General features: G+C 49.0%; 1 protein-coding gene across 1 annotated transcript in view; it reads left to right on the forward strand.

Moving 5' to 3' along the window:
• FAH (fumarylacetoacetate hydrolase) overlaps positions 1-12,360 on the forward strand; it is a 301,255-nt gene that overhangs the window by 151,078 nt on the left and 137,817 nt on the right. Inside the window, exon 5 of the mRNA XM_085644709.1 lies at positions 7,080-7,170. Coding sequence (XP_085500835.1) covers positions 7,080-7,170 — 91 coding nt within the window. The remainder of the gene's footprint in view (positions 1-7,079; positions 7,171-12,360) is intronic.

A 12,360-nucleotide genomic window follows, 5' to 3' on the forward strand; every position in this document is an offset into this window, starting at 1 on the left:
TGAGAAAGTGTCTTTATAGCAACTCGAGTATAAATCCCACCAAGCCAACTGGCAGTGCTAGGGACGACTGCAGAGGCAGTACTCTTAGGCTGATCTGCCCCGCATATGTTCTCATCCTATCAGAAAGTGTGGGGAGAGCATGTGTGATCAAACGACATTACAGCCTGATCTATTGCTTATTGTTATGATTACTACTTGCACAAGATCTGTAAAAAGCCCAATGGTGCTAGAAATCACCATGTGTACGTTTGCAAAGGATTAGGCTATGACTACTGTGTTCTAGTATGGAAAGGTTACATCTTAGAACGGTCTGTGGCCTTCATTATGAGTTGCATTATCCCCCCTACAGTGTTGGCTTCATGAGGTATTCTGCCCGAGCCATTCCAAGTAGCCAGGGTCTCCATGCCCAGTAATACTGCGTGTGGAGAAACCAGACCCAGTTGCACTGGCTATGGATGTGTATTCAGTTAAACCTCTGCAGGGGCAAGGAATGCCTTAACTGTGGTCTGCGGCACCAAGAGTGTACCATGCAGTGCTTCCCTCACTCGTACTCTACCCTGTCCTTGACAACCCTAACCACCCCTACCCCCCACACTCGCTCTTACTAGTTCTCCTGCTGTCTCAGAGCAGGTGGAAAAATAATAGTGGATTTTCCCAAGAATTTGGGAGCATCAATGGAAAAGAACCCTGTATTCCTATGTCCATGTAGCTATACCCCATTCTGGGAACAAAATACATAACTGCCAGATTTGGGTGCAGGTATACCAGCGGGAATCAAATAATCGGCGTCAGAGGAGGAGCCTAGCGCCTGACCAAGATGGCTGCGTGAGCTTTGAGCTCCCGAGACCCTCGCGCCCTCCGTCAACTATCCTGTACTTCATCCTGTTTCTTATGCACGGTATCCTGCAGATGAGCCATCGCGGGGGCGATTGACGCTGCCCGGGCTAAAATCGCCCGCCGGGGACCGGAGTTGTGGACGACGGCAGATTGCGGCCTACCTCCGAGGGATGCCAGGAGCTCGCGTTGGCAAGATGCCCGGCCACTAATTGAACAACAGCGGGCCTGTGGTGTGTGAACGGGCGGATGGAGACCGTTGCACTTTCACTTTCTCGCCCTTTGTTGGCTCCGGCCTGAGAGTGCCTCCTGAGGATCCACGGACATCTGGAGGACTTGCGCCCGACCCTGGTCGATGAGTGACGGTCCGGCCTGTCTCATTTAGCTGGGTGAGGGCCGTTTCTCCGTAATTGCCTACATCGAGTCTGCAATGTCGGTCAAAGCAGAGGCTGACAAGCCGAAATCCAAGGCTACCAGGCGGGGAAGCTATACCCAATCCAATAATATGGATCGATATGCCCAGCAGAAGGGGTCGCCTGGTGGATCGGGACAGTCGCTGGAAGTACAGAAAGCTGACCCGTCCCCGGCCTCGGAGCTGTCGTTGCAGGATGTCATGGGGGCTATTGAGGGGATGCAAACATCGATCGCGGGACAGTTTGATGCCTTGGCACAAAAAGTGGACACGATTTTGGTCAATGTTAACTTGATACGCGCGGATTTGGCCAAAACCAATGAGCGGGTCAAGTCCCTAGACCTCAAGACTACTGGTCTTGCGGATGATGTTTTGGGACTGCAGGCGGAGGTCGAGAAGCTGCGGACTGCTAGTGACCTCTCCGCCCATCGGCTGGAGGAATTTGAAGGTCGGGCCAGGCGCAACAATGTGCGCATTACTGGAGTCCCGGAATCCTCGGAAGAGCGCTCAGTGGACCTACTCGTTGAAGACTTGGTGGTGAACCATCTTGCGCCTAAGGGCCTTGGAAAGTTTTTTGCCGTAGAACGGGCTCACAGGGTGCCTGGTGGGAGGCCTAAGGCGGGAGCTCCCCCGAGACCGATTGTCGCCCGGATCTTCCATTTTCGAGATCGGGACGCTATCCTGCAAGCGTCGCGGGTGACGGGCCCGGTTCCTTTTCAGAACGCCTCTGTGAGCTTCTATCCTGACTTCACCCAGATGGTGCAGAAGCAAAGGCAGTGTTTCCTGGGGGTTAAGAGACGCCTTAGGGAGATGGATTTGAAGTACGCTATGCTTTTCCCTGCCAGACTACGTGTGGTGTATGAGGATCGGACTTTCTTCTTCGACTCGCCTGAAATGGCCGGAGATTGGTTGGACGCTCTGCCATGGAGACGGACCGGCGGGGACTGTGTCACGGGAGTGGACAGTGGCAGGGCTGAGCAGGAGTGATGCCCCGGGTGTCAGGTTGTTTTGTTTTTTGCCCCGGACAATGACTTGTGGCTAACTGCAGTAATGGGGGGGTGGCGGAGGGCCGTTCGGAGCTCTTTCTTCCCTCGGGGTTCTTTTTGTAGATTTGTTTTTGATAGGGCGACAGGCACACTGCAAGTTGGGGGGGCTTTGTAAGCTGACGCAGGGGTGCAGGGAGGGGGGAGGATTTGGGTTGTTGGGGTGGTTGTTGGGGGGGGGGTTTCTTGCAAGGCGTAGTAATGGTTGTCAGGATGGTTTGGTGGTGGCTTTTCGGGGGGGGTGGAGGTCTCTTGGTGTGTGGGGATGGGGGGTAGGGACCTAAATATTATTAGCTGGAATGTTAATGGCTTGGGTGATCGTATTAAGCAGGGGATCGTCTTACAATTCCTGAAGCGGACCTCGCCTGATGTTGCCCTATTGCAGGAGACACATCTTATAGGGAATATGTGTTATGCACTTAATAGAAAGGGTTACAAATTCATTGCCCACTCTGGCTTTTCATCAGGCTCCAGGGGGGCGGGCATACTTGTTCGAGCCTCACTGCCACTCGAGGTTGATTCCACCATTGTTGACGATAGGGGGCGGTTCGTAGCTGTGGCGGGGAGATGGGAGGGTAGAACGTTGGTATTGGTTTCTGTGTACGTTCCTCCGGCCCTGCAGGCCTCCACGTTTGCGGATCTGGGCAGGGCCTTGTTGGAACTCCCTAAGGGGCTGCTAGTGGTGGGGGGAGATTTTAATGCTGTTGGTTCTGGGCTGCTCGATAGGCACCCGCCCAGGGATACCGGGGGGGCTCAGAAGTGGCTTCCTGACTTCATAGACACTTTTGGTTTGGTGGACTGCTGGAGACTCCGGCACCCCACCCAGAGTCAGTATACCTTTCACTCCGGGGCGCATGGTAGTCTCTCCCGGATTGATTACTTGCTCACCCTGGCTGCGCATGCCTCACTAGTTTCTGAGGCTAGGCATATGGCACGTGGCATATCTGACCACTCGCCGGTGTGGGTCCGTCTCGACATTGGCCGGGTAGGAGGGGGTAGGGTGGCTCCTATTAACCCCTGGTACTTCCGTGACCCCCAGACGCGCAGGGCATTGCTGAAGGCAGTTGATCACTATTTTCAGGACAATCAGGATTCGGTTGATTCAGCGGTGTCTCTGTGGGAGGCGTTTAAGACCGTATTGAGAGGGGAGGCCCTCTCATTGGTGGTGGCCGCCAAGCGACGGAGAGACGCCGAGGTGATACAGATTGAGGATGAGATCGCGGCTCTAGTGGTAACCCTGGAGGAGGAGGTTACAGCGGACACTCTGCATAATTTGAGTTTGAAGCAATCGGAGTACAGGGATCTGGCGGAGAATGCTGCCAAGACCCTTGGCAGGGAGCAGCAGGGCCGTCTGTATGATGTTGGGGATAAGGCCGGGAAACTGCTGGCTTGGTTGGACAAAAAAGAGCGTTTCAATAGAGTGGTGCCGGAGTTAACGATGGAGGAGGGAGAGGTTGTTGCGGACCCCGAAGCTATAGTCCAGCGTTTCTCGGATTATTTCCGCGTAGTGTACACCTCGGTTTCAGACAGGCCGACTGCGGACTCGTGTGACCTTTTGCGTGATCTCGCTCTGCCCTGCCTTTCTGACGTAGATAGGGACGACCTAGATGGTGATATAACGGTTGATGAAGTAGCGGGTGCTATTCGGGCGTTGAACTCGGGTAAGGCCTCGGGTCCGAATGGTTTGCCTATTGAATTGTACAAGCTTTGTCCGGATAAGGTCGCTCCTCACCTGCGCGCCATGTTCGTGGAGGCGCGGGTGAATGGGTCTCTGCCGCTTGATCAACGACTGGCAACCATAGTGGTGATACAGAAGGACGGTAAGCCTCGGGACAAGTGTAGCTCCTATCGTCCGATATCTCTTCTTAATGCTGAGCCGAAAATCCTCGCTAAGATCCTGGCGAACCGCTTGGTCCGGGTGCTTGAGGATTTGATCCACCCGGACCAATCGGGCTTCATTCCGCATCGTAACACTGCATTAAACCTTAGGCGTCTCCATGGGGTGATTGCTAGGGCGGGCACGCTGCGGGAGCCGGCTATTGTGGCGTCTCTTGACGCCACGATGGCGTTTGATACGGTGGAGTGGGCATACCTGTGGGCTGTGCTAGCCAAGTTCGGCTTCGGGCCTGGTTTTGTGGACTGGGTGAGGTTGCTTTACGTGGGTCCCCTTGCTAGTGTTGTGGTAAACGGGAGGGCGTCCAAGCCGTTCAAGCTTGGGAGGGGCACCCGGCAAGGTTGCCCCCTGTCGCCTCTGTTGTTCGCCCTTGCTCTTGAACCGCTGGCAGCGTGGATACGATGGCATCCGAGTATACGTGGGCTTCGATGGTCGCCCGATCACGAGGACCGTATCTCACTTTACGCCGACGATATCCTATTATACCTCGCCTCGCCCCAGAAGTCTCTCATAGTGGTTTGCGACGTCTTGACTTCGTTTGGTAGGAACTCGGGCCTTGTTATCAATTGGGGAAAGTCATATCTGTATGTTTTGTGTGGCGATGTTCTGCCTGTCCCCCAAAACTGTTCGATCCAGATCGCCCAGCAGGGCTTCCAGTATCTAGGGATTTACATCTCCACCGACTCCATCTTGCGATATGAGAAGAATCTGCTCCCCCCCCTGGCGCGTCTGCGGCGGGATGCGGCGGGCTGGCGACGGTTGCCGCTCTCCCTCCTCGGGCGCGCCGCGTTGTTTAAAATGATGTCTCTTCCCCGTTTCCTCTATGCCTTGCAGAATACCCTTGAATGGGTCCCGACTAGTTACTTTCGAGAGGTCGAGAGCCTCCAGCGTTCGCTATTGTGGGACGGGCGGCCGCGCATCGCGATCGCTAAGTTGACGCTCCCGTGGTACGACGGTGGTATTGCGCTTCCGGGCATTCGAAGATACTACTGGGCCACCCAGTTGTGCGCGATTAATCATGGTGTCTATGGCTCGGCGTTGAGCCCCGGCTATGCCATGGATCGGTGGTTACTGCGTGGCGGTAATTACCACAGAGCTTTGTACTCGAAGTCGTTGGACTCGTCCCTTACGGGGCCCACTGGGGTGGCGGTGCGGGTGTGGAAGTTCGCGACGGACTCCCTGGGTTGGGGGGGCAGGCTTACCCTCGCTACCCCGTTGTTTGATTCTGATATCCTGGGGAATCTTTGGCATACAAAAGGGTTCGAGAGATGGGACTTGATCGGTATCTCCAGGGTCGGAGACTTGTTGGCTCAGGGCAGGGTGAAGTCCTTTGAGGAGCTGCAGAAGGAGTATGAGCTGGGGAGCACTGAGTTTTTCCGCTATGCCCAGGTGCGTCACGCCTTGCGCTCAGTCCTCGTAGAAGGTGAGAAGGTGCCTGCGTCCTCTCCGTTGGAGGACCGAATTCTGGATGGCCATATGCCGGAGAGCGCGATCTCTCTCTTCTATAAGAAGCTAATTAATGTCCGGGCTGACCTTCTTCGGGGGTTGCGGGATCAATGGACTAGGGATGGCCTCGAACTGGATGACGAAGATTGGCAATATGCAGTTTCTTCTCCTAGGGAGGTTGCGATTCCGTCGCGTCTGCGGCTGGTGCAGCTCAAAATACTCCATCGAGTCTACGTGACAGGTCCTAGGTTGGTCCGTATGGGTTTCTCTGAGGAGGGTTTATGTAAGCGAGGCTGCGGCATGGTGGGTACCTTCTTACATATCATCTGGGAATGCGGCGTGATCGTGGAGTTTTGGAGGCGAGTCTATGCAGTGATGGGGGAGGTGACGGGCATTGTCATGCAGCCGGAGGCGCGGTGTTGTCTCTTGAACGTCTGGGGTCCTACCGATCTTGATGACGCACAGACTCAGTGGGTGACCCTGGGGAATATGATGGCTAAGCGGGAAATCGCGCGCCTGTGGGGCTCTGCTGGGCCTCCTGCGCTGGCAGCGTGGAAGGAAAATATGGATTGGAGCATGCTCGGGGAAAAGACAATGTATTGTGCTAGAGGGCGTCCTCGGAAATGGCATGCAGTATGGGGGCGATGGAACCACTACAGGGGGGACATATGTCTGCCCCCTGATCCGGATCCGCCTGAGGAGCAACTTTCCCCTTGACATTCTTTCCGGCTATGTATTTATTGTTGATGACTGATTGCCTTTTATGAGTCTCTGCTTTCCCCCTCCCTCCTCTCATTATAGCTTTGTTTCTGGTGGACGAAATGGGACTAGCTCCCCCTGATGGGCACCCATCATGTGCATTCGAAGCTTATCGCCTTGCTAGTGTTTGGTTTGTCTTTGTGTTTATTTAAAATTGAACCTTTTCTGATTCTCCTTTCAGTGCAGTGCGAAAGCTTTTCTGTGTTGCTCAACTTAAGCTGCCGGACCTCCGGGTTGTCGGCTGAACAGCTGTGTTCCGGATTTACTGAATAAAGGTTTTTAAAAAATAAAAAAAAAAAATAAAAAATAATCGGCGTCATGGTATCCCTGCACTAAAAACTAGCAAACTTGTGATAAGAGCTACCCAGGAGCTGTGAATGTCTTTGGATAACATTGTTTGGTTTTCAAGAATGTGGTCACTTGGGCCACAGATTCCTCATCTTCTTCAAGAACCTTTGCCCAAGAAGCTCACTGTGATAGATGAGCAAATAATTGCAGAATAGCGGCGTCCCCTTTTCCCAACCAGCAGCACCTGTCCCCGATCTACTGCATGGTGGGTGAGTCAGGCCCACATTTGGTTTCTGGTAGTGCCTCCGCGCATATAGTTTTGCTGCACATTCTCTCAGGATTCCTTGTTCTGTGTGATGGTAGGACCTCCTGTTTTAATTTTCTTTTGCTGCTTTGTTCTCAGGAGACTACACAGACTTCTATTCCTCCCGGGACCACGCAACAAACGTTGGCATCATGTTTAGGGGGAAGGAAAATGCATTAATGCCCAACTGGTGAGTAAAGATCAGCCCTGCCACCCTTATAAGAGATCCTCTGAAGCCTACTACCTTTTTTCACCAAGGTAGATTACTCTGGTACACCAGAATCTTTGAACATTGTGTAACATGATCTGTTGATACAGCAGACCCCATTGCTTGGTGCCACTATTAACTGTAACACAACCAAACTCCATAGACTGCCATTCCTCTATGGGATGCACCAGAACTTCGTATTACATGCCTCCTCATAAACTGTGATGCATGATCCTACTGTCCACTAACAACCTTTGAGACGCAAAATTTCATAACCAATAATTGCATTTCCTAGAGCGCCCCGTATTTTGAGCTGTATGTCTGGTGCTTCCGTTGACAGGGAAATTTGAGATGCTCAAAGTCACTTGCATCCCAAGACCAGGGATAGAGTGCCCTGTTTGCCTATTGTACATGGTAAACTAATCCTGGTGCCCTCTTTAACATGTGATGCAGAAGGCCTTGTTAGGATTTGCTTTCTTTCTAGGTCATTTGAAAGCTGTTGTTTACTGGAAACAAAACCGTTTTCAATTGTACCTGAGCAATCATTTTGATGTTGTTATATGCAGGAGATGTTATGGTGTAATGTTTTAGAATGTAATCAATTGAATATTCTGCTTTAAGTTGATATATTTTTCTTGTGTTTTAATTAACTCCGTTTTGCTTTGTTGGGGCTACTGAGACAAAATTTCCATTTACCCTTCTTTAACTTTTCGATTGTTACCTCGTTTCGTGGTGAAATATTTATTCAGTTATTCCTGCCTGTTCGTCTCCTTTTTAGGTCTCGCAGACCTAGAGCTGGAGCATGCATGCGCTTCTCGCTCTGCGAGGCTTATTGTCATCAGTACGCTTTTCGAAGGGGACTTGAAACCCCGCCCTTCTTTTTGATTGGGTGGCATCATCCTCCATGCTAATCGCTGGCTTCTGATTTAAAAGTAGGCTTCTTAGTCCCTCCTTCTTACCGCCCTGTCTCCTTTTGGGACGCCCTCCCGGACTGGATCTTTCACTTGTGGCGTTACACAGTGGGCTTCATTAGTCAATAGGCACTATGATTTTTCTGTCAGTCCTGTGTTCTCTCCTGACCACCAGTTTCCGTCCCTCGCAGCTCGTCAGGCTTTGTTCCAAACCCCCTCCCCCTACTGCACAAACGCCCGCAAGTCGGGCGCTGTCTTAATTGTAAACGTGCCTCGGCCGCTTTTTTTTTCTTTTTCTCTCACTCCACCTTTCCCGGCCTCGCCTTCAAATTTCCACCCCTCTGTACATTTTCCAGGCCCCTTTTAATAATTCCTTCCAGCCCTCCATCTCATTCGCACTCTGATCCCCCTCGTGCCTATTTCTGCTGTTTTCCTGTCTCCTTACAATATAGCCTTCCTCCGTGTCCCTCTCCTGCCTACGTTCCCTCCTCTCTCACTGCTGGGCTGTCTGTTTCCTTCAGTCTCTATTTTATTGTGTAATTTTCCCCAGACTGTCGCCCCCTCGCTGCTCACCTCATGTCTTAATTATAGACTAGTGTAAAACTCGTCCCAGAATCCTCCACTCCCTCCAGATCTCCACCCCTGTCACATCTATCTCGTTCCTTGGCAGTAGGCATATCATTCTTTGTTCATTATAGAAGCAGCCCACCTACTAGGTGAGCTTTTTGGGCTGCACTTGTCCCTTACAAATGTGAACTGGAGTCCAATATTTGAATGGGCGTCGAAACCGATTTACCGTATTCTAGAAGTGATTAATTATAGAGAGGTGCCAGTGAGTGAGTGCTGATGGATCTTACTCTTAAAGGTGCTCGCTGAGGCTTGTGCTATGGCTTCCTTTGACATAGAGACCAGGTCTCTCCCCATCACCAAAAACGAAAGCTGCAGGAAGGAGTCGAGTATCGAATGTTCACAGTGACGCATCTCCCCTCCTCGACCAGAGGGTCCCGTTCATTTATCTGGAGTAAACAATCAAATGGGCACGAAGTATAATCTCTACCCTCACCATCAAACCCTATCCGTGAGTTAGTGATAGAAGAATCAAGGGACAGTTCTCCTCTCTAGTGTGAATAGCGCTACTCCCCCATTTGGCCCCTTCTAGGCGCACTGCCCAATCCGCTGCCACCCGCCCCATCAGTCAGGAGAGTGGCTGGGACACACCCTGCCACCAACAGGAAAACTCAAACTCTCTCGCCTTCAGTAACAATACCACACTATAGCTCTGAGTCCGCGCCACCTCCTGCCCCTGATATCAGGAAGCGACTAGTGTGGAGGCTCTTGAGCGAAAGTGCTACGCAGAAATTGTGCCCCTTCTACCTGAAGCTGTGCAAAGCCCATAGGCTTGGCTGTCAATCTCCGCTTTCGCGGGCTTTAATTTTTGAACCACAGGACCGCACACAACTGCACAATTAAGCGAACATATCTGCAAAATCCGAATTAACATTTTGTCTCCATTCAAATGTTCATTGGTGCTTAGTAATAAGCACAGGCAAGCTGGTTTACAATCTGCCTGTATAGCTGGAATATTTCATAGGAAACTGCATTCGATAGTATAGAATTGGGTAGCTAAGATTTGACCTCAATCAGTGGGGTCCTCATGCTTCATATCTCCATCACGTGTCCCTTTCCTTTTATTAAGCAGTTTTTTATTGGCTACAACACAACCTTTGCAAATAACCTGGGAGTGATCTTGAATTCTGACTTGGGTATTCGGACACTGTTGCTGCCTATGGATCCACGGGTTCACTATATGTATTGGGATACGGATATAACAATGAAAGAATAACGGAGACCATACATTTTTGCTGTAAATATACGTTTAATAAAACATGTTGAGTTAACTTGTAAGGGATCTGGATAGTCAGTGACAGTTAGTTGACCCTCATTCCGAGAAAGCAAAAATATCCATGTAGGAAATCTGCCTTTTCTGCATGGTGACCCTTTAGTGTACACATCACATACATACACTCAATAACACATGGCTAAAATACAATACCACTAGCAAAGCCAAAAGCTCTAACCTAAACAAATGCGAGTCCTATTGCATTTCCAATGCTCGTTCAAGCTGGGCACTGTTACTACCTTCAAAGCATACACAGTGCAGCAGCCCCCTCTGCACCCACAACTGTAGTGCTGGCACTGAAACTATTAAGCTACAATTGGAGAGTGCGTTTATACGGTTGCTGAACTCCATTCATTAATTAATATGAAACTACGCTACCAGCATCCTTTTTCGCCATGCTAATTTGATGGAGGCACTGATCACCTGTTAGATCTTCAGAGACAGTGTAAGACCGAATCTTTAACCAAGACAATTTGACGCTCAGTTTTGGAGTGTTAAATTTAAGATGTTTGTCCAACCATTGCTCTGGAATTTTAGAATTTAAAAACATTGTTTTATTAACTTAGTGAGTACACAGCATCGACATCACCTCAATGACCGAGGTTTAAAGCGCATTTCTGTTTACACAGTACAATTCCTAGCCAGAGAATGTTTTTATCCTAGTGAAAGAGCCACATTCACCAAGACTTTTCCCCCTAATCCCTCTTCGGGCAATACATCAAGTTTATTCGTCTTCACCTCCCTCCTTGTGGTCTATTATTTGGAGGGTCAGAGATATGTCCATTAGTTCTGCCCATTCAGCTAGGTCTTATGTTACTTTATAAGCCCCTCAAGACTGTTTCAAATATTGTTCATCAGCTAAAGCCCACCCTAGTAAATCTTTTTTCCAGCCCTCTAACCCCGGGATTTACGGAAGGACCCAATGTACAGCAATCTGCTTTTTCTCCTTGAGCCCCCAAGCCGTAGCGCCCATATTCGTAACCTCCTTTTACAATGTTTTCTCTCTGACCATATATTTAACAAACATGTTTTAATTAAATTAATCATATTCATATCCGTTATTTTGTTTAGTCATTACCCCATCAGGGTAATTTTATGTTTAATGCAGAGGTGCTGTTAGATTTGTTTTTTAAGATTGAGATTATCTGACCAGATCTTCATATTGCCATACCTGAAAGAAGTCGAATAAATCAATGGGTATGATTAGATGGAAATGGAGAAGAAGTAGTGATAGTTTCTGATCAGAGTTTAAGGTAACTCATTGAATAAAATGTATTCATATTCTTCCTGATACTTTCCCCTGTCTGTGTCACGCTTCTTCAACTCAAGCAATCAGTTTTATTCTGCTAACTCAGTCACCCGCCCACCCATCTGCCCCCAAGTAAAATCAATGATTTAATTGCAAACTACATTGAATTAGCAGGCACAGTATCCCTCACTTGTGGTCAATGAATCCTAAATGTAGAGTTTAGCTTCCATGCCGATGACCCTGCAAATATATATTATAACATTTTATAACAACTTATTGTGAAGATCCTGCTCAGTCCCAAATAGTACACTCTACACCTTGTTCTTCAGGTACTCCAAGATATTATTCACAAAATGACAAATGAGCCAGTTGTGTTTAAGGGAGTTGTTCTGTCTCATACTCTCAACATCCGTAGTGCGTGTTAACAAACTGTATGGCACAGAGTTTAATTGCAAGTAGCCATTCTTAACATTAAAGTCTTCGATCCCTTTCTTTCAACTTAAGAGTCAAATTCTTATCTGGAATATTTTACCAATCTACTCACTTCACACACACACACACACACACACACACACACACACACACACACACACACACCCCGTACTTAATAAAATAGGAAAAGGTAATTACAAGTGTAATGCCTGGTTTAATATGGAAAACAATTGTCAACAACTCTTGACACTTCAGGCTAAAAGAAAGCTGCGGAGGAATCGTTCTCCCAAAGAGCTCATGTTATCAAAACGTGAGATTCAATAATATGAGGAGTTTAATTGTAGCAAAGTCTATTTTTCTGAGTGCTAAGATTCTCGTTGATCTAATTTGACTGGGGAATGTTTACATCAGTAAAGGACTTTACTAATATGGTATGCCTTAGTTCAAATATTAAACTCTCGCAGGATGTATGTGACAAACTTGGAGCTTTATTCTTTGTGAAGATTACTGTTATTCATGCAGTACAAACGCCAGACAAGTTTCCTCTTAATGCAATTGAGCTTGCTGTTAGCAAGTTTGACATTCTCTTCGCGCCCTTTATCTCTGAAACTGAAGTTAGTTAACTTCTAAATCTAATCAAGTTAGGATCACCTAAAAGTTCTATTTAGATTCTTAAGTCT

Source organism: Triturus cristatus, chromosome 3_1 (assembly GCF_964204655.1).
Source record: "Triturus cristatus chromosome 3_1, aTriCri1.1, whole genome shotgun sequence".
NCBI lineage: Eukaryota > Metazoa > Chordata > Amphibia > Caudata > Salamandridae > Triturus > Triturus cristatus.